The sequence below is a fragment of the Rhamphochromis sp. 'chilingali' genome (assembly GCF_963969265.1).
Source record: "Rhamphochromis sp. 'chilingali' genome assembly, chromosome: 6".
NCBI lineage: Eukaryota > Metazoa > Chordata > Actinopteri > Cichliformes > Cichlidae > Rhamphochromis > Rhamphochromis sp. 'chilingali'.
Genome location: NC_137933.1, coordinates 2625477 through 2648298, shown reverse-complemented (window position 1 = coordinate 2648298; position 22822 = coordinate 2625477). Strand labels below are relative to the sequence as shown.

Here is a 22822-nt window from a genome sequence, read left to right as displayed (position 1 = left end):
CATGTTCTAATCATTGTATTAAAATATTATGCTGCAGTGAGATGTAGCAGGACAAGCACAGAAATGACTTTTGAGTCAACTGAGTCTAATAATAGATTAAATTGTGTTAAGGCTGTCATTTTTAGTATCTAGATGGATGTTGAAATCACCCAGATGAGTAAGGCCCAGATGGACAATAGATAACAGCAAATAAAACTGTTTTTGAGTTGTCCAGCTACCTGTCAGGCTTTCAAATGAACTAAAACTTTCTGCATCTTTGGTTGGGTTATAAGCTGCAGAGGAAGATTGCTGTCATTAACATAATCATCCTGCTGTGAGCAGGTTTCTGTAAGGCAGAGGAAATCGATTTATTGATTAATTATTAACTCGTGTACTAAGACGGAGAGAGAGAATGTTTAATAAACAGCATTTCACTGCTTTACTCTTTGGTGTAGTTGTGGATAATTATTGTTCTTTCTTTGTGATTTTTTTATTTTTAAAATGTTTTTTGGTAACTTTTGGTGGTCTAGGAGCAGACCCAGTCTCTTAGACAGCCAGCAATTTAAGGAGAACATGCAGCTAAACATGTCACTTCTGGTCCAATTGGTGGGGGACGGGTACCAGAGAAAACTACAGAGTCAGACATTGGTTTAGTAATGTTACACACCAATTTACTTTAGTGATCTCTGATTGAAGTAACTGGGTGTCATTAATTATATTTCATTACAATAATAATAATTCCATGCTGTTCCACTTATCCTTGGCAGGGTCGCAGGGTGGCTGGAGCCTATCCCAGGTACCATAGGGCGAGAGGCAGGATACGCCCTGTCGCAGGGTTAACACGTAGAAAGAGACAACCATTCACATTCACACCTATGGACAATTTAGAATCATTACTTAACCGAACCCCACATATCTTTAGACTGTGGGAGAAAGCCGGAGCATCTGGAGAGAACCCACAAAAACACATGGAGAACATGCAAACTCCACACAGAAAGGCCCAGGTAAGGTGGTGAAGTTGAACTAGGACTTTCTTGATCTGATGCAATAGTGCTAATCACCGTACCACCACTCAGCAACATACCCAAGTGGTGAAAAAAAAGCATCTACAGCAGATGAATGGAATCTGAAAGTCGTGTCGTTAAGAAATTGAAATTGATCTACCATCTGTAATAAATGCAGCAAGGACCTGATAGAAGCCTTTTGACCGATACATCTGGCCTTTCAGTTTGTTTGTTGAAGCCTCATCAGAAATGAGGCTTCCAAATGGAACAGTGGCTGGCAAGAATCCATTCTTCAGGAAGAAAACAGAGAGAAAGGGCTGAGGTATGCCAAATTACACAAGGACTGGACTGAAAATCAGTTGCAACAAATCTTATTGATGATGAATCAATGATGAATCTAAAGCTGAAATTCTTGGTGCAGAGCATCTTCAGTATGTGCAGAAAGTCAGGAAACACTACAAGAAAGGTCTCTACAGTCATCTGTAAAACGTAGTGGAGGCTCTGGCATAGCTTGCGGTTAGTCAATTGTGTCAATGACAATGGTTCTATACAAACTGCCAATGTCATAAAAGCAAATCTAGATTGAAAAACACACAAAATACTCCAGCCAGTCTTCGACTGATCTCCCCACATCGCGGACTTTAATATTAATAGAACAGTGTTGGATCAGAACGGAAAAAAAGAAAAAGACACTTAACATCTTAAGAAGAGCTTGGGAAGATTTGTCGAGAAACCTGTAGGTCTATTTCCAAAGACTGCTTTTCACTAGCTGGGCCCACTTCCTCATTTGGGGTTTGATAGCATTTTAATTCAATTTAATGTTATTTATACAGCAGCAAATCACAACAAAGGTCGCCTCAAAGTGCTTTATATTGTAAGGTAGACCCGACAATAATACATACAGAGAAAAACCCAACAATCATATCACCCCCTATGAGCAGCACTTTGGCGACAGTGGGAAGGAAAAACTCCCTTTTAACAGGAAGAAACCTCCAACAGAACCAGGCTCAGGGAGGGGCGGGGCCATCTGTTGTGATTAGTTGGGGTGAGAGAAGGAAGACAGGATAAAGACATGCTGTGGAAGAGAGAATGAACAGCTTAGTGAACTGGGGGAACACATATAGATGAGAACCGGAAGGAGTGCGTTTGGAGGTGTGGTCCTGCTTCTGAAATTTAGATATTAATCTCCAAAGAGACATTACAAGAAAGCTCGCCTAAGAGAATTCAGGCTGTGTCATAGTTTTTTCATATGAAGTATTGATTTTCAAGCTTTATAGAATTATAAAAACTGTGCCTTATATACTCTAGTTCTATGTACACTACCAGTTAAAAGTTTGGACACACCTTCTCATTAAATGTTTTTTATTTATTTTCATGATTATTGACATTGTGGATTCTCAGTGAAGGCATCAAAACTATGAATGAACACATGGAATTATGAAGTAAACAAAAAAGTGAAATAACTCAAAACATGTTTTAGATTCTTCAAAATAGCCGCCCTTTGCTTCGATTACTTTGATTTTGCAGACTGACTGTCATTTCATAATATGAATTCTAACAGTTGTTAAATAGAGCTGTCAGCTAACTCAAACTGACTTCTGTACAGCACAACTGATGGTCCCAACCCCATTAAGAAGGCAAGATATTCCACAAATGAGCTGTGACAAGCCACACCTGTGACGTGAAAACCATTTCAGGTGACTACCGGTACATCATGAAGCTCACTGGGAGAAGGCCGAGGGTTTGCAGCTCTTTCAGCAAAGCAAAGGGCGGCTAGAGTTATATATCTTTTCTTTGCTACATAATTCCATAAATCTTTTTTCACATAGTTTGTATCTACAATGTAGAAAGCAGTAAAAAAAAAAAGACAGAAAGAAAAACCATTAAATGAGAAAGTGTGTCAAAACGTTTGACTGGTAGTGTATGTTTGCAATTTCAATAAATTACTGCACCTACTTCCCATTTTCCAGGAAAAATATAACGAAATAGGGGGTGGCTAAAGACTTTTGGACTGTACTCTCTGTTTTTTTAATTTTACATTTGTACATTTTAAAAGAGGTGTTTTATTCTTTGACTTCTGTGCTAAGGGCAGTTTGCTTATCCATAATAAACACCACATTCAAACATAAGTGTACATGTCACCAGGGAACCTTGGGCTGCAGATCAATGATTGATTTTGTAAATTTATCATCAGATCTGCAGCCACATGTTCTGGACCTCCAGGTGAAGAGAGAAGCAGAGCTATCAACTGATCATCACTTAGTAATGAGTTTGATTAGGTGGCAGGAGAGGTTGCTGGACTGTCCTTCAACAGAGGAAGGTTGAGAACATTGAGTCTAAATGGACTATATTATGCACCTCAATTGCTGGAGTGGTTGTGTGAAGTTGTCTGCAAGGTGGTCAGTGGTCATGACAAAATAAACCTGAACCAGATGGTGGAAACCATCAGGTTGGATATGCCAGGGAGCTGAAGAGGAGAATAAGCCTGTTAGTTGGACCTCTAATATCCACAATCAGGAGATTGTGGATATTAGAGGTTAATTGGGAATTTGTCCAATCAGTCTACATGTGTTTTTTAAAGTTTGATCAAATACCAAAGAGGTGTTAGGTCCGTTTTTGTGGCCTAGCCGTTTCCTGTACAACCATTACGAAAGATTGGTCTAAATTGCTGGTAATAAGTAAGACTAGTTCTTGGTGGGTGTTGGATTCTGCCGGGGCTGGCCTTTGTTACCGATTCTGTCCATAGCAATGCGCTGGAGTGCATAGCAAGTGGAGGAGTTTAAATATCTTGGGGTCTTCTTCGTGAGTGAAGGAGTGGGGATCTGAAGGATTGGTGGAGTGACAGCAGTGGGACAAATGCTATACCAGTGAAGAGAGAGCTGAATAATGGGTGGTGACTGAAATTTCCTATGCAGGCTAGACTGCATATGGCTAGACTTAGCCATAGAGATAGAATAGGGAGCTTGGTATTTGGGAGGGGCTTGTTGGGCTACTACTCCTCCACATCAAAAGGAGCCAGCTGAGGTGGTTCAGGCATGGGAGAAACTGGGAGAAAGCCCCAGGCCAGACCCAGGATGCTGGAGAAGTTACATCTGGAAAATGGAGGAGGTGGCCAGCAAAGGAACGTTGAGAAGTCTCTGCTTAGACTGCTGCCCACATGATCTGGACCTGGATAAACAACAGAAGATGGATGTTTGAATGTATGTATGGAGGATAACATTTTCCCAGAGAAAATGGTATGGATGACCTCCCTGTGGGGTGGTATTCATAGGATGAGACAATTTTGGAATGGAGCACAAATGGGAACTTACTTAGTTGCATTCTGTAATTAACAGCCAGTAATTTACCAACAGCAAACTCTACTGAGCATTTTCTTTTGCTGCTTTTGATACTTTCAAAAGAAATGAACAAGAATTTTTGAACATTTTACCTTCAAAATGGAATTAATGAAATGAACAGCCCTATTCAGGTTCTCTGACTTAGCTAATCCTGTATTTTCGGTATGGAATATATCGTTCCCTCAGTTATTGTGAGGTCAGCCTCAGAAGATGTTCCTGCCACCATGATTTGCAGTTGAGATGGTGTTTTTGCAGTGTGTGTAAAACTATAGTGCACCCAATGACTAATAGATTGTAGAACACTTCTGGTAGAAACATCCTGAAATAAATGTTTTTACATATGATTTTAACAACATTTTAAAAGTTGGACAGCTTGTTTTACAGAGGACAAAAATGATCAAAGTTTAGCAGGCAGTTCCCATGGTTACCTCACTGCATAAGCCATCACTTGTGCAACTGTGTATATATTTTTTTGTCTTTTACAAAGTGAGAGGTGCAGTGTAAGGGTGTGAAAGTAAGAGCAGGGCTGGCTTCCCATCATGCTGCTTTTATCATTATTATTAGAGGACTTTATTGTGATAATTATCAAGACTGTTTTATTTCTCAGCCATTTTTGCCACGTTTACTTTTTCCTGAGAAATCATAACCAAAACAATCCTTGCTCTTCCATCAGCTGTCACCGGTTCCCAAACCAAAACTAAAACTCTGTGTCAGAGCCCGAAAACACTATCAGTATTCACAGTGACAGAACGAGCTGCCTGCACTTGAAACTGATGTTTATTGCTGCAGTTTTAGTTTAGAAAACCACACTGATTCATAAAATCCAAAAATAGATTGTGGGTTCAATTCAGTTGTATTTACAGTATATAGCGCCAAATCACAACATCAGTCACCCAAAGGTGCTTTATAGTGGAAGGTAGAGACCTTACAATGATACCCTACCAAGAAACCTATAGTGGCCTTTAAAAAGAAATGAACAAAAGGCAACACGATATCATAAGTTGCAAACACACACAATGATTTCTAATTGCACATTAGTTATGAGGTGTCTACGACGTGATTCCAGCGTTTGAGCTGTGATTTTTGTTTCTGTGCTGTCTGCGCAGTGAGGGCAAAATAATACTGATATAAAAAAATGAAGTCAGTGGTAAGAAATTACTCCACATAGTGTAAATTAGAAAATACTTGTGCAATTTCTGCCTTTATCCACTTGCTCCCAAATACTCAGACTGCTACACTTTTCCACGTTTGTTTAAGCACAATCACCACAAGAGGCACATTTGAACAACAAGTCATTTTAAATAGTTTTCTTCTTTATTAGCGTCATAATTTCTGAGTCTGTTATTTGAAAAAGACTTTTTGCACCCTCATCTGCCGTTGGTCAGCTCTGAATCGTTCCCACTCGTTATTTCTGCTTTAATTATCCTTTCTCTCCTGCTTCCACCCTGTCCGTCTTTCTTTCCCTCTCACCCTCTCTGTCATTACTCTCAATTGAGCCAAATTACCTCCATTCATTTAGGCCCCAGACAGGTGAATTAGCCTACATGGAATAATTCCTAGATTGAGTTCTCTCCCAGCCATTCCACATTCTAATGGAATTAGCCAAGATAACAGTCCTGAGGAAGTCGGCATGATTTAAACGTGACACTAAACAGAAATCCTCACTGAGCCATTTTAATTGAGTGATTTGTCTGTTTCTTAATGGTTTCAACTTGTAGACGTGTTAAGAATGATGCAGCAGGTCTAAATTCAGCCTTGACTCGGCTTATAGAATTTTCTATACAGTTCACTCTTATTAGAGTCCATTCAGTTACTTTGAAAGATTCACCTTGAGCGCACCACTCAGGGTCTTATGATGAAGTTTGTTGACCTTCGTATGGTGTGAGTGATTCTGATGTTGGAGCTCTGAACACTCTCTTTGAGAGTAGTGCCATTCAGTTTTTATTTATATTAGTAAAAGCCAGACTGACAATTCTTTGCTTAAGTTATAACTCAGGGTATAGTGAGTATTCTGGACATTATTATTCTAAACAACAATTTAATTACTTTATGGCTGTTAATCTCTTAATATCCACCAGTTCACCAGCAACCTGTCTTGGACGGCATTGTTATTTCTGTTGCATTAACATTCAACCTTTTTTGTAGAATTTTGCAGAAAAAGTGCAATGCCAAAACTATTGTATGGCACCTCATCTGAAAGCTATATCCTGTAGTTTGTGAATGTTAGTATTTAGCAAATGATTAAAAGGAAACCCTACAAACCTGCAGAGGAAACACTGGACTTTTAAGTGTTCTTTTTCTAGCTCAGAATCATTGCACAAATACAGGTTTAAAAATATAAAACTGCAGTGCAAATGTATAAATTTGAACTTTAAATGTATAAAATATTAAAACTTAGTTTGGACTACAAATCAATTTGGGGTTTCCATCAATGTACCAAGTTGTGCCTTTTCTCGAGACTACAGTAGCTGAGCATCTGCCGTAGTTCTTGGATATTCATCGGCACTTCTATGCAAAACTGAGACAAAGCACTGAACACTTGAAAGCACGAACATGAAAGCACGCCATCTTTAGCTAGCAGGTTATGAGGTCTGTCTCCAGTACTGTACAGCTGTCCTGCTAGAACGTCATGTGTTCATATTTATAGTTATAGAGTAAATATAAATAAATATAAATATATAGAGTATATTTATAGTTATTAAATATAAGGTTTTTGGTTTAATTAACAACTCTCTAAAACAGAATGCAATAAAACCGTTTGTAAAGGGGTGTCGTATTCAGACTGCGATACTTGTAGCTTCATACATATAAAAACTGCTAAAAGATTGAGTCTGCAAATCTATTTAAATACTGTTTAAAGCGTTCTTACCTTCAACAGTGTATCATAGGCTACGTTCACACTGCAGGCGAAAGCGCATCAAATCCGATTTTTTTGACCCTATGCGACCCATATCCGATCATGGTATGACAGTGTGAACGGCGCAAATCCAATATTTTCAAATCCGATCTGGGTCACTTTCGTATGTGGTCCTGAATCCGATACATATCCGATGTTTCAGAAAGCGACTGCTGTGTGAAAGGTCACGTCGCATTAAATCCGTCTTTTACGTCACCGACACAAGACAGACGCCAATTATCAGCGCCAGAGAAGACATCGCGAACGCTTCTCTGGCCATCCCGTGTAGATATCAGTGAAACTGTTGGGAAGACAACGTTGGAGAAACGTTATTTGTACTGTATAATCTGCAGATTCTGACAGAAATCTATCCTTTGAAGCAGCGCTCCTCTAAAACAGCAATAAGGATCATTATTAGGTTATTTACATTATTATGTAAATAACAAAATAACTTAAAGCAAAAATTGGGAAACGTAAAGTCCGAAGTCTTTATATTAAGGGCCATCAGTCAAACAATACTGTTGCTCTGGGTCTAAACAGAGCGCGTTGTGTGTGACGTCTTCTTTTGCGCATGCGGGCCGCTTTGAGTGTTCACACTAGAGCGCGTTTGCTGTCGCATTTTATTTGTAGTGTGAACGAGCAGACAAAAAAATCGGATTTGATCAAAAAATCAGAATTGAGCATTAAGACCTGCAGTGTGAACGTAGCCTTAGTTAGAATACCTGGCTTTTTTTCCCCCACAAGGTTTTGTGCACCATTATTTTAAATTCCGAGATACTTGATCTTTTGTCCAGACTTTTTACTAGTTGCTTGTAATATACTCCTATTCAATTACACACTGAAGAACATGAGAAACATGGAAGTTAACTATTAAGAGCAACTGGAGTTCACTTCCTTTCTCAAGGTTTATAAAAGCAGACATACTTTTATAGACCTTGTGAAAGGCTTTTAGAATCATAAGAAGAGTTTCCCCTGCCATAATCACATACAGTAATCATTTATTGAAAGTTGAGACTATAAAGCAGAGTTGTAGTGATTACATCTGAGACAGCGTTTTCGACTTGATCCATTTTGATATTATACAAAAAGCTGTGTGCTTAATAGTGATGTGCGATACCACTGATTTCCTTTCCGATCCGATACCAAGTAATATTCAGTGTGGTATCGACGATACTGATCCGATACCGATACTTTGTACAAAAACGTATTTTATTTATTGTATCTCAAATTATAGCGTTATAATGATTACAGGGCATCAGATTACTTGTTCTTATCACTTAATAATGCAGGGTTCATCATATAGAAACATGATATACAAGTCACTTTGATAACTTAAAAATGTTATTGTTTGGCTTTTTCAGTGTTTTATTTGTTCGTGAGTAAATCGGTTTGGCTGAGATTAAAGTTATTAGATTAGATTAAATTTAACTTTATTAATCCCTCGGGAGGGTTCCTCCGGGGTTTTCACACAGCTGAATAAACGTCAAACAGAAAATGATTAAAGAGAAGTGTGAGACGGTCGAGAGTTTACGTCAGCGCCCGGTTGTATTCACCCTCCACCGAGGGAGCTCGTGACGTACAACCCGGCTTTCTTTAGACCGCGAAGGCCAGGTGCTCAAGTGGAAGCAGCCTCTGAATTTGGACACCCCCGCTGTTTCCGGGCCGGCCAATAATAAAGGTGATTTAACGTATTTTATCCGATAAATAAACCCTGTAAAATGTATTTATCACCCCCCCCCCCCAACAGACCTTTTGAATGTCTCCCTAGTAGGCTACGGCCACAACACCTCACTCTTGGAGCACTTTTTTACCACATGTATCGCAAACCACGTCTCAGCTGTTTGTGGAGGTAAAATACATCCGCACAATTACGCTCAGCCATTGTTGTGAGTGCGCACGCCAAGGCGCTGCAAGACATTTATACAGCCGTATTTCGCACATGACTATGAAAGGCGGAAGAGGAAGTAGTTCCTTTGAATGTAGAAAATCCGAATGTTATAGTTTCTTTCCACTGTGTTCCTGTTAATGATAAACTACAAATTTACTCTAAATTACTAAAATATCGATATTTTAATGTGAGAATCGATTCTAGAACATAAATGATTGGTATCGGAGGAATCGATATTTCAGGATCGATCCGCACATCACTAGTGCTTAACTCTATATCTTATACCCTTATCCATCCTTTAAACCAGGCCTTCCCAAAGTGTGGGGCCCGCCCCCTAGGGGGGCGCAGAGCCATTGCAGGGGGGGCGCGGTATGAAAAGGGGGGAAAAAAACAAAACACTTGGACACTGCTAGCACAGGGCACCCACAGAAATGCAAAGTAGGAGATGAAGCATCGCTGAATATGTTTCCAAACCAACTTCATTCTAAGACAAAGACTAGAAAATATGATGAAGCAAATCTTCCCTTTGGCTTCACCTGCACAAGTGCCGAGGTAGGTCTCCCTGCAGGGTTGGTTTTCCCTCCGTCAGGAGCAGCGCTGGGCTCTTCAAATCACGGAAGACAACTCTTCACTTGCACTGATGACAGCTATAGCTGAAACGTATTCATGTCGCTTAAAAGTAAACACTCAGTGAGTGCTGGCGTTTTGTTTGTTTAAAGCAGTGGTTCCCAAACTGTTTTTGCTGGGCCCCCCTTTGTTTTACAAGAAAAATGTTCGCCCCCCCCGTCTGCGCATGGACAAACAGTATCCCACATTCTTGATTTTTAGTTCACAAACACTTCTTGTAATGACTAATGCTACAGGTATAGCTCTAAAGAATATAGCATCATAGGCAGTGTAGTCTGTGCTGCAGGGAGAATGGACTGCCATACACGTTATGTGTCTGTGAGCGCGAGGAGGGAGAAAAAGGAAAAGTACGAGTTGTCATCGAGCAAAAACGGGAGCTGGAACTAGGGCTGGGCTATAGCATACCGTTCACAGTAATACCGGTGTAATTTTGGGCAACGATAAGAAAATGAAATATGGCGATAGAATATGGGTAAAACGTGCATGCGCAGTGCCTTTGTTTACATACACACAAGGCAGCGACGCAGAATGAGAAGAGCGAGAGCGGATCGTTGAATGAAACGGATGAACCAGAACTGGTTTGTAAAAATGCTGCAGCTTCAGTGGTGTGGAACTGGTTTGGCTTTCATCCGTCAGATACACAACAAAGCACAATTTTTGGTAGCGCATGCTAGCGGGCCGTCGTTATTACCGTGTTGTATGGAAAATACGGCACACTTAAAATCAATCCTTTGAATTTTCTGAAAGTCGACAGAGCCCCTTATAATCCCGTGCGCCTTATGTATGAACTCTGGTTGTGTTTACTGACCTCGAAACGGTTTTATGTGCACGGCGCTCGAAAATCTGTCAAATGTTTTACTACGACTTTGCTAAGCTACAAAGCCGCACCGCTCGATGGATTGTCGGAGCATTACGGCTATCGTAGGCAGGCGCCTCGCGGAGTGATACGTACTGCACCTCAACATGATATTACCGTATTGTGTGTGTATAACCTCTTTTTAAGTGTTGTGGATATTATACATGGTTATGCTGAGGATATGTCGGCCAGTTTCCACTGGAAATGCCTTTTGGTTAAACTGTCAGCGAGGAATTTGCACTGTTACATTTTTATATAACTTTAATGGACATAAAAAAACAGCTGCTTGTTTAAGTGAAAATACATTGATGTTTTTTTTTGCACTAATAAAGTTGTGGAGTTGTAAAGTATTTTGTCTAGTGTCAGTTATATCGTCAGTTATATCGTTATCGCAAATTTTCAAATGTATATTGGGATAAATATTTTTGGTCATATCGCCCTGCTCTAGCTGGAAGCATGTAAATATAATAATAACCACTGCAGCCAAGAAGAGTGCCTGACGAGCCCAGTTGTAAGTAAGCTATTAAGACTCGACTGTACGCCGTGTTCGTGTTTTCCTCCGAAACAATAAGTTCCGTTGGAGCAGCCTTTCAACGCCTCTCTCTGTCTCTGGCTAGAAAAGTTGACCCACACAACAAAGTAAAGCTATTTTTCGGCTACGAACCGACACGAACCCGACGTATTAGTCAGAGGTCCCTTTACTACAGTTCGGAGTCGCGGCCCTTCAGTAACAGTAATAAATCACAGCAATAGTACATTCACGTAGTTGTAAAAAGCATGATAATATATTAAGTAATCCAAAGTATTCAGAATACGTTACTCTCATCGAGTAACGTAACGGAATACGTTACAGATTACATTTTGGGGCATGTAATCTGTAATGGAATACATTTTAAAAGTAACCTTCCCAACACTGGTCATCAGTGCAAGTCAACAGTTGTATTCACTAATTTAAAAGGTTGCAATCACAGAGTGGTGCTTGTGAGTAGTAAAAAAAAAAATTAAAATGATTGAATTACAAGTTTTGCAGCTCTCCATATATTTGTGTAAATATGTAAAAATGATAAACACAAGTGTGTGAAGCTTAATCTTTTTTCCTATACATTTTCACACTTTAGTTTTCAGGTTCTCACATTTTGCTCCGTATTTACTTTCATATTGTTCCTCCTCGAGTGCTGCCACAGCCTGAGATGAACTGGAGGCTTTAGTGCTGGCCAGAAAACCAGGAGCTCCACGTGTATTAACATGGAATTTAGAAGGTCGCCCATCGTTGTTGTGTATGGTGATATATGATGATACAGCTGTAGTGTAATTAAAAAGGAGAGGTGGGTCACTGCGTAGTGCAGGGGTCCCCAACTCCAGGCCTCGAGGGCCGGTGTCCTGCAGTTATTAGATGTGTCCGTGATCCAACACAGCTGATTTAAATGGCTAAATGACCTCCTCAACATGTCTTGAAGTTCTCCAGAGGCCTGGTAATGAACTAATCATTTGATTCAGGTGTGCTGACCCAGGGTGAGATCTAAAACCTGCAGGACACCAGCCCTCGAGGCCTTGAGTTGGGGAAGCCTGGCGTAGTGTAACAGCTGCCGTTGTAATGCAGTGTATTGCCGCATGGTGGCGCCTCCTATCTCATGACTCCCTTGTCACTCCCTTTTTGTTCTTCTTCGCACTCTCTCTGTAATGGATTCTTCCGTGTACACAGACTAGTGAGCTCTCAAGTAAGGTGTGGTAGAGGTAGCACATGAATGGCCCTGCCAACCGGAGTTATGCACAAAGTTATGACTTCCAGTTCTTGAAGATAATTTTTTTAGCGATGCGTGAGGCAGTAACAACTATGTTTGATTTATGTGCTTCCATTTATGTGCTTATGTCACCTAACATGAACAGTTTAGGTGTGGCAACTAAACCGTGTGGAAAGGTCTTCACATATCCTCCGACAGGCCCTCGTAGGCGTACAAGACCATACAGCGTGCACATAGTTTTCAGTGGGTGTTTGCAGTGTGTGCATATGTCTGAGTGTGTGAGGCCCATTTGGAACATCCTTTGTCCTGTATATTGTGTTCTATGGAGAGTTCTGCATGTTGTAAGTTGCTGTATTAGGATCAGACGTTTTGATATGGGTTGATGGAAAGATCTTGCTCCCGTTTTGCAGTTTTATGGGAAATGGAATCACCAATTTTACACATTTTATATGTGTTTGATAACCATTTAGGGGTAGAGATATTTTAAATATTTTGTTGCCCATGTAGACATTTGAGTTCAGTTTACTGGGGTAAATCATTTTTGTGGGCTGGACTTCAAATCAGAGATCTTTACTTGTCCACAGAGAGCTTGTTTTAGGTTCAGCCATGGGCCGTCTAACAAGCTTGATTCGATCCATTCTGAGTCATACAGCGATCTGTTGGCTAAAAAGTAGAGATACAAATTTGGTCATTCTAGACCTTTGTGTTTTGGTTTTTGTGAAGTTTTTAAACTAATTTGTTATTGTGGAGGTTTGCTGAGTGAGGCAGAATAAAAATAGTTCAAAGGGTCGACAATCCAGTGTTTTTCTTCAAAACTGTGGTCTAGTGCGTTGTATTTAAAGTGCAGAACAGTTGCAGTCTCTTATCCATGTGCTCTAATGTGTTATCTTTAGACAATTATTTTTTTCAAAATGTACAGAGAGCACATAATTTAACAATACACGACTCGGATTAATAATAATGGAAATAATGATTTGTGATGAAATTCAGTGCAATAGAAAACTAGCTTTCTTTGCAGAATTACACTGAAAATATTTTGGCTCTTATTCTGGTCCCAGGTTATTTTCCTACCGGGAACCAAGGGGAAGTTGTCTAAACAGCTATGGTTACCTTTTCCCAAATACCAGCTCAACATTTTGCAGAAAAACGGGGTGTTTACTCAAGGATTGTATTCCAACTCGATTTATTATCTCTGAATTGTGTCTTTCCAGGTAACAAAGTTGATTAGAAGTAATAGAAGTCCCAAATGCTGCAGTAATAACTGTTTCTTTCACTCTAACTTGTAAAAAGAAAAATCCCAGGCACCTTTAGAAGAGAGGCTTAGAATGTTGGAAAATAACTCCTCCGTGTTTTTTAAACCAACCCAGATGCCAGGATGAATGCCCAGTTGGCACTTATGGGCCACAGTGTGCTCACAAGTGTGACTGCCAGAACAGAGCCAAATGCTACCACATCAACGGCGCCTGCCTTTGTAACGAAGGCTTCAAGGGGCCTAGCTGTCAGGATCGTTTCTGTCCCACTGGCCTGTATGGACTCATCTGTGACAAATACTGCCCCTGCATACACACAAACACACTCAGGTACTGGATCATTGCTCAGGCTTTCTTACTGTACAACACTTCAGTAGAATAGAATGTTTGAATTACTGTATCTAGTTAAAGTGGAGTTGATATTTTGTTTCACATATTTCTGCTTTTCCCACTAAACCTACTATAAAAGTAACTTTGTGTCGAGGGTGGTCAAAATGGGAGAACTACAAAACAATATACACACTGCAAAATAACCTTCTAATCTTCCTGCTCTTTCAGCTGTCACCCTCTGTCAGGAGAGTGCACCTGTGCTGCGGGATGGACTGGGCTTTACTGTGACGAGACCTGCCCACCAGGTTACTACGGTGAGGGCTGCAGAGAGCTGTGTGTTTGTGCTAATGGAGCCTACTGTGATGGCATCACTGGAGCTTGTATCTGTGCACCAGGATACATAGTAAGTGCAAAAGATTTCTGTGGCTTAACACCAACACTTTCCTTTTCCCCCAGTCCAGTTATTGGAATTTTATTGGTTCTTTTTGTTTTGTCTCACTCTAAACTTGCCAAATATAGATTATGGGATTATGGGAAGATTTAACACTGAGTATTTTTAAAACAAACTATTATCTTCAAACTATCTACAAGCTAGAGGGAGCCCACAGAAAAGGATGAGCCAGCTGCCTTGCTTCTTGCCTAACTGTATTGTGCTATGGAAACAAATAGACGACTCGTCTCTCAAAGCAAATACTTTGATTCTTCTCTAAGCTGCTCGTTCTACCATTTCACCTGTGTGTTTTTAATTGATTCATTCTAAGTTCATGAGAATGCCTCAATTTGCTGGACAATGTAATTGCACACAAATCAATATATATTTGAGAAGATCATTTATTTTCTATTAAAGAGCCACAATTCATGTGTTTATCATTTTTGGAATACTCTGTGCAGAGATTGCAAGAAAACAGCATTTTTTATTTTGTAAAACGTTTTATTTTGTATTTTCAAACATTTGCTGTTTGTTTTACAATCAAAACTGTATATCATATCATATCATATTATATTATATTACATTACATTATCGGATGATACAACACGTGGACAGCATAGAGTGAAATTCAGTTTTCACCACCACCCATTCTATTCCACAGTCTTAAGAGAAGCATAATGTCTTTGATCAGAGCATGCAGCTATTCACTAAAACTTGCCTAATTAACATCCTCCACATCTGTCAGAACTTTTAAGTTTAAGTGCATTGCATCAGCCATAGGTCTATTCATAAGAAAAAAGCACAGGCTCAGAGGCTTTAACGGCAAGAAATCAAAAGGATTTCCTCAGAAAGAATTGCACATGTAAATGAGGTTCCTAGTATTATTTAACCTGAAGACAGGTTAAAAATAATGAACAACTTCCACCTGGTTGAGGAGAGGGTATTTACAGCCAGTGTGTGCAGAAGATGCACAGAGAAGGCGTAGGACATCCTCTAACAACTGGTGCTGTTGACTCTGCAGGTTTAGACACAGAGCTAATGTGGCTCGCAAAGCAGAAAGGCTAATGCAGGTGCAACTCGTACGATGTTTGACAAAGAGAGCACGAGTGTCAGGATGGTACAAAAGTATGTGGAGTTTCTGCCTATATGTAACAGTGAGAGTACCTTAAAGGTTTGCATGCAGTAATATTTAAAATCTCTTGTTGATTTGTCTGTAACTAGTGCAGATGTATGCGCCGTTTTATTAAGCAGGTCTTGTTCCCATTTTGATGAGTAAGTTTAGGTGAAGTTTAGTTTGCCTTCTAATCTTACATCATATTTAGAAAGCTTTGGTTGCTCTGAATTATCAATGCTAATTGCCAGTTGTACAAAGTAAATTAGCATTTGTCCATGAAGTCAGTCCTGCATTTTGGTCAGTGGTTGGACGTAGCGTTTCATAAATAAAGTTGGCATGGCCGTAAACTTACAAGATGGACCCAAAGCTGTGCCACTGTCTATAAAGCTGTGAGACCTATACTTGCTCCAATGATGTGGTTGTCCAATAATGTCTTTCCAGTTACACTAAGTGAGTTATAGTAATGCTTAAGATGAAACCCTCATTATCCTTATAAGAGATCTTACCTCGGTGTGTGCTGTTTGGATCTTTGGTCTTTCAATGCTGTCTGTTATTGTCAGCTCACAGAGGCAAGAACCAAATCAAACAGTCACATCAAGGCTGATCGTCTGTATCAGCAGTTTCATTGGCGTCTGTTCCATGAGCTGTTTTTCTATAATTTAATACATAAGTGTTGACAGAAGACCTTTGACACACCTTTTATTATATCGATGCTTATACTACAACCATAACTGAAGATGAATGCCAAATTAAGATCTTTACAAAACCCAACCAAAACACAATAAACACACATGAACACAAAACAGATGGTGTCCGTTTGATTTTCACAGAAATTTAAAACTAAAACATCTCCAGTTTCTTTACACAAAACTCCACTGATTCCCCAAACAGAGACAAACTCTTCAGTGTTAGACACCATTTCATAATAAACGAATTCTGCTTTTAAACGTGCACCTACTATCCCCTTGAACGTAATTTCAGAATTAACTGATCCTGCCCCTTCATTTTGTTCCTCCTTGTGAGCCATGTACTCATCTTAGCTTGACCTATTGAAAAATTAATTAAGCAAACCTTTCAACGCTGCACCACAGAGTACTTTGGACCCAAGATAAAGAGACTCTCCTCTAAAACAATCCTAAGCCCAGGAAGCCACTGTCACAGCAAAGAAAAGAGGCCAGCAGGCCTGGGACAGCCAAGCCACAGGCGCTGCAGTGTTTCCTTGGTCCGACAGAAAAGACTGTGGCTCCCCGTTCTTGGATCTTTACAGGGAGTGCAGAATTATTAGGCAAATGAGTATTTTGTCCACATCGTCCTCTTCATGCATGTTGTCTTACTCCAAGCTGTATAGGCTCGAAAGCCTACTACCAATTAAGCATATTAGGTGATGTGCATCTCTGTAATGAGAAGGGGTGTGGTCTAATGACATCAACACCCTATATCAGGTGTGCATAATTATTAGGCAACGTCCTTTCCTTTGGCAAAATGGGTCAAAAGAAGGACTTGACAGGCTCAGAAAAGTCAAAAATAGTGAGATATCTTGCAGAGGGATGCAGCAGTCTCAAAATTGCAAAGCTTCTGAAGCGTGATCATCGAACAATCAAGCGTTTCATTCAAAATAGTCAACAGGGTCGCAAGAAGCGTGTGGAAAAACCAAGGCGCAAAATAACTGCCCATGAACTGAGAAAAGTCAAGCGTGCAGCTGCCAAGATGCCACTTGCCACCAGTTTGGCCATATTTCAGAGCTGCAACATCACTGGAGTGCCCAAAAGCACAAGGTGTGCAATACTCAGAGACATGGCCAAGGTAAGAAAGGCTGAAAGACGACCACCACTGAACAAGACACACAAGCTGAAACGTCAAGACTGGGCCAAGAAATATCTCAAGACTGGTTTTTCTAAGGTTTTATGGACTGATGAAATGAGAGTGAGTCTTGATGGGCCAGATGGATGGGCCCGTGGCTGGATTGGTAAAGGGCAGAGAGCTCCAGACTCAGATGCCAGCAAGGTGGAGGTGGAGTACTGTTTTGGGCTGGTATCATCAAAGATGAGCTTGTGGGGCCTTTTCGGGTTGAGGATGGAGTCAAGCTCAACTCCCAGTCCTACTGCCAGTTTCTGGAAGACACCTTCTTCAAGCAGTGGTACAGGAAGAAGTCTGCATCCTTCAAGAAAAACATGATTTTCATGCAGGACAATGCTCCATCACACGCGTCCAAGTACTCCACAGCGTGGCTGCAAGAAAGGGTATAAAAGAAGAAAAACTAATGACATGGCCTCCTTGTTCACCTGATCTGAACCCCATTGAGAACCTGTGGTCCATCATCAAATGTGAGATTTACAAGGAGGGAAAACAGTACACCTCTCTGAACAGTGTCTGGGAGGCTGTGGTTGCTGCTGCACGCAATGTTGATGGTGAACAGATCAAAACACTGACAGAATCCATGGATGGCAGGCTTTTGAGTGTCCTTGCAAAGAAAGGTGGCTATATTGGTCGCTGATTTGTTTTTGTTTTGTTTTTGAATGTCAGAAATGTATATTTGTGAATGTGGAGATGTTATATTGGTTTCACTGGTAAAAATAAATCATTGAAATGGGTATATATTTGTTTTTTGTTAAGTTGCCTAATAATTATGCACAGTAATAGTCACCTGCACACACAGATATCCCCCTAAAATAGCTCAAACTAAAAACAAACAAAAACTACTTCCAAAAACATTCAGCTTTGATATTAATGAGTTTTTTGGGTTCATTGAGAACATGGTTGTTGTTCAATAATAAAATTATTCCTATACAGCTATTTTAAAATAAGAGAGCAGAACTTGACACGGACTGTTGGAGGGAACTGGGAGTGGTCTTTGATTTTAATTTATAATTAGAAGGTTTCAGATTTTTCTGAAAAGGTTGCCTCTAGACAGCTGCATACACATACAGAACTCTCCAACATTAAAAATATTTATACATGTACATTAACATGTAACACATAACACACATATACAGTTGGGTCCATAAATATTTGGACAGAGAATTTGGTTCTGTACATCACCACAATGATTTTCCCCCCTGTCCTCTTCAGTTCTTTAGCAATCAGAGTTATTGTCTGAAGGCCAAGAAAGATGGATTTATTTTACTAAGTAGATCATTATGGCTTTGCCATATTGGTCCACTTGATTGACCTTTGTTATTATTATTTATTTATTCAATTTATTTTATTTTAAGTCACAAATAGGACAGACATGCCTGGGGGCAGAGAAAGAAAGAAAGAAAGAAAGAAAGAAAGAAAGAAAGAAAGAAAGAAAGAAAGAAAGAAAGAAAGAAAGAAAGAAAGAAAGAAAGAAAGAAAGAAAGAAAGAAAGAAAGACAGACAGACAGAGGGGAAGAGGGACAGTGAGAGAAGACACTAAAAAACAAATCCGCTGTTTACCTGTTGATACAAAAAAAGAAAACAAGTAAAAGGAGAGCAACACAATAAAAACAGCACTGCAGCAATAACCTAGATAAGTGTAACTAACAGTAAATACTAAATATTGAATTTTATTTTGCAGCACACAAGACTGACAGCGCAGAATGTGCTTTGAGGTGGGAGGCAAGAAAGCCTGTGAGCACCTGTGTGCGTGAGCGCACTTGTATTCAAAAGGATTCTCCTTGTAATGTGCCTGCATGAAGCAGGCATGGAGGAGACATCTGGTGGCCCCCAGGAGCGTGAGAGCCCAAGGAGGACCATCGGAGGGGCAGCCACGCCACCCTCCTGGAAAGAGCTGAGGAGAGCCCCAGACAGGGGGTTCAATTTTAAATGAAACAATTCTGATGCAGTTGAAGTGCAGACTAGACTCAGTTTTAATTCAGTGAGTTGAAAGAAAAGATTGCATAAAAAGGAAGGGATTTTTAAACAAAAATAATTGGTCAAATTAAATAACTGAGCATAAAATGTTTATTACTACATAATTGGTTGAAAAGCCTTTGCAGGCAATGACAACCGGAAGTCTTGAACTCATGGACATCACCAAATGCTGGGTTCCTCCTTTTCGTTTGGCCTTTTTACAGCTTTATTTGACAGGGTACAGTGAAGAGTGACAGGGAAGCGGAGGGCGAGAGATGGGGGAAGATATACAGCAAAAGGTTGGAATCGAGAATGTGGGCCGGCTGGTCTCAGCCATGTGGCATATGGTCACCTGCTCATCGCAGTGAGCTAAATCAACACCCAGGGTTTCCTCCTTTTTAATGCTCTCACAGGCCTTCAGTTGCTGTTTGTTTGTGGGTCTTTCTGTGCAAAGTTTAATCTTCAGCAAGTGAAATGCAGCTCAGTTGGGTTAAGATCAGGTTGTTTGCATCAATAAACTCCTGGGTTGCTTTGGCCGTATGTTGTGGCTTATTGTCCATCTGTATTATGAAACACTGCCTAATCAATCTGACTGCATTTAGCTGGATTTGAGCAGACAGTCACCTCAGAGTTCATTCGTCTGTTTCTGTCCTGAGTGACATCATCAGTAAACACGAGTGTCCCAGTGTCACTGGCAGCCATGCATGCCCAAGCCGTCACACTGCCGACGCCGCGTTTTACCGATGATGTGGTGTGCTTTGGATCCTGAGCTGTTCCACACCTTCTTCATACTTTTGTCTTGCCATCATTCTCGTAGAGGTTGATCTTGGTTTCATCTGTCCAAAGAATGTTTGTCCAGATCTGTGCTGGCTTTTTTGGGTGTTTTTTTTAGCAAAGTCTAGCCAGTCTATTCTTGAGGCTGATGAGTGGCTTGCACCTTGCAGTGAACACCCTGTATTTACTTTCATGCGGTCTTCTCTTTATGATAGACTTGGATATCGATACGTCTACCTCCTGGAGAGAGCTGTTCACTTGGTTGGCTGTTGTGAAGAGGTTTCTCTTTGCAATAGAAAGAATTCTGCGATCATCCTGGAAAGCTGTCTTCCTGTGGACGTCCAGGTCTTTTTGCATTGCTGAGTCCAACCCTAATATAGTAGCAACTTCTCCGATGGGTTTTTTCTGTCTTTGTGAGCTTAAGCATTGGTTGTTTCACCTTCACGGAGAGCTGATTTGACCACCTGTTGTCCATTCACAGCAAAATCTTCCAAATGCAAGCACTTCACCTCAAATCAACTCCAGGCCTTTTATCTTACCTTTACCATTATTTTTCAGTTCCTTCCTGTCTCCTTTTGTGTGACCAGGGTGACGACTGCTCTATCAGCTGTCTTGCAGGCCTGTACGGGATCAACTGCTCCTCATCGTGCTCCTGCCAAAACGAGATCTCCTGCTCACACATTGATGGTTCCTGCATCTGCAGAGAAGGTAGTGCTTTACAAGCACGTTCTTAAAGACAGAGTGTTGAAATTTCCTTCATTATTATGTTTTAGAATTGGACAAGAGGAACAACTATCAAAATTGTTTTTGTAAGGAGTCACAGTCTTCACTGTAACTTGTAGTGTTTCCCTGAATGTCTAACATTTTCAGCAGAGCCTCTGGTACTTCTTTCTAATCTAAAAATGTACATGTGGATGTTCCTGTGGAGAAGCTGCTGAGCATATCGTTGACGAGAGCTTGAAAAACTGCTATTTTAAGTACTACATATTCTGTTGACTATTGAAATTAATTAAATGTTGATGGTGTTGCATTTATTTGAATCTGAAGAAAACCAGGCCTATCTGAAGTGAGTGGGGAAGGGTGTATAACTTGAATTTCAGTGATCACCAGGAGATAAAAATGCTTGTTTTTATTTCAAGAGGTCAAGTGTGATAAAAACCTTTAAAAAAGTTAGGTTACATGGCCTTGACATAATGTTTCCAAACTCTTGCTTTATTCAAGTTGTGCTTCTAGTACACATACAAAAGTTTTTAGCTAATTCCACAAGATCACTAAACAAATTTGGGAATTTGCTGCTTTTTCTTTGTTATATTTCACAGTAACTCAGTGAAATTATTTGCAGCTTTTTTTGACAGATCTTTTCTACACTTTCGGACTTTTCTAAACGCTTAAAGAAAATTGAGAAAATTTCAAACTATTTGATATTAAAAAGTTCCAGCCTTGATCTCCTAGCCCTGTTTTTGTTTGATCCTGCATTTGAAAACCAGAAACCCCAAATTTTCTCCAATTTCACCATTCATTCAATTTCACATCTCTAAAAATGTGAAGACATCAACTGTAACAATCTCCAGTCCTTACCTGGTCTTTTTTTCTGCTTGCTTAATATCTCTCAATATCAGCATGTTTAAATATTTATACACCTCTGAACGTGGTTGGGACCACAGGTAATTAAAATAGAGAGACATCTGAAGAAGCAGAAAACAGGACCAGGGCCTGAGAGCTTTGGTTAGAACAAGAACGAACCCTGTGAAACCCGCGTACTCTCTCTCTTTAGTCACCCATGACTTAATTTACTTTGATGTACTTTAATATGCTCAGTGTTTTTAGTGGGAAAAGCCCAGGAAATGGTGAAGGATGGAAGGGAATGACAAATTAGAAACATTTCTTATTACTTACATTCAAGTTAAGCAAAGCCTTTAAAAAGATAAATACATTTTTAAAAGTCATTTAAACAATAATCCAAAATATTACTGAACTGAACAGTTGAATTATCAGGATATATGTTTAACATACGCTCTGATAATTCAATGTACAGCCCTTAGTAACGATGAACTCCTGTGTCCTGCAGCTTGGCTTATTTCTATGACTTTTGTCACTGCAGGAAAAACTCAAACAACAACCAGACAGACTTACTTGGAAGAGGAAATGAAGTTAAACAGAAAAACGATTACTCAAACTGTTTGTTGGAAACACTTATCAAAGATGGGGAAAGGGACTTTTTTTTTAGCTCCAAATAAACTACTTTTGATAATCTGTTTAAACTGTAAATATGTCTGTCTGTCGGCTCGTGCCTCTTGGACACTGTTGCAGCTATAAAATAGGTATTGACACGTATTTAGTCATTATAACAAATACAGCAAAGATGGATAATGTAGAGAAAATAGGATCCACATTCTTATAAACTACAATTACACCAAGTTAGAAGAAAAGTCATAAAATAAATCAAAATCACAAGGTCAAACATACGGAAATATAAAACTTATAATACTTAATTGCAGAGTAAAGTTCCATTACAAACTAAAATGATCTGTCGTCTGAGCAGGTTGGCAGGGTGTCGACTGCTCCATCCCTTGCTCCAGTGGAACCTGGGGACTGAGCTGCAATCAGACGTGTCAGTGTGCCAATGGGGCAGCTTGCAACCCCGTCAGTGGAACCTGTGCTTGCTCCCCAGGCTGGACGGATGAATACTGTGACGTACCTTGTCCTGTGAGTGCTCATAGCATTCATTCATAGCATTCTACTTTGCTTCTTTAATGTTTCGTTAAGTTACTTAATAAAAGA

The 22822-nt window shown here is 40.0% G+C and overlaps 1 protein-coding gene across 2 annotated transcripts in view; it reads left to right on the top strand.

The window, feature by feature from the left end:
* The window catches only part of LOC308398145 (multiple epidermal growth factor-like domains protein 11), a 252798-nt gene that overhangs the window by 182812 nt on the left and 47164 nt on the right, over positions 1-22822 (top strand). For both annotated transcript variants that reach the window (XM_080884601.1, XM_080884600.1), the window contains exons 11-14: positions 13698-13910; positions 14139-14313; positions 20629-20749; positions 22584-22747. In XM_080884601.1, the coding sequence (XP_080740727.1) occupies positions 13698-13910; positions 14139-14313; positions 20629-20749; positions 22584-22747 (673 nt within the window). The remainder of the gene's footprint in view (positions 1-13697; positions 13911-14138; positions 14314-20628; positions 20750-22583; positions 22748-22822) is intronic.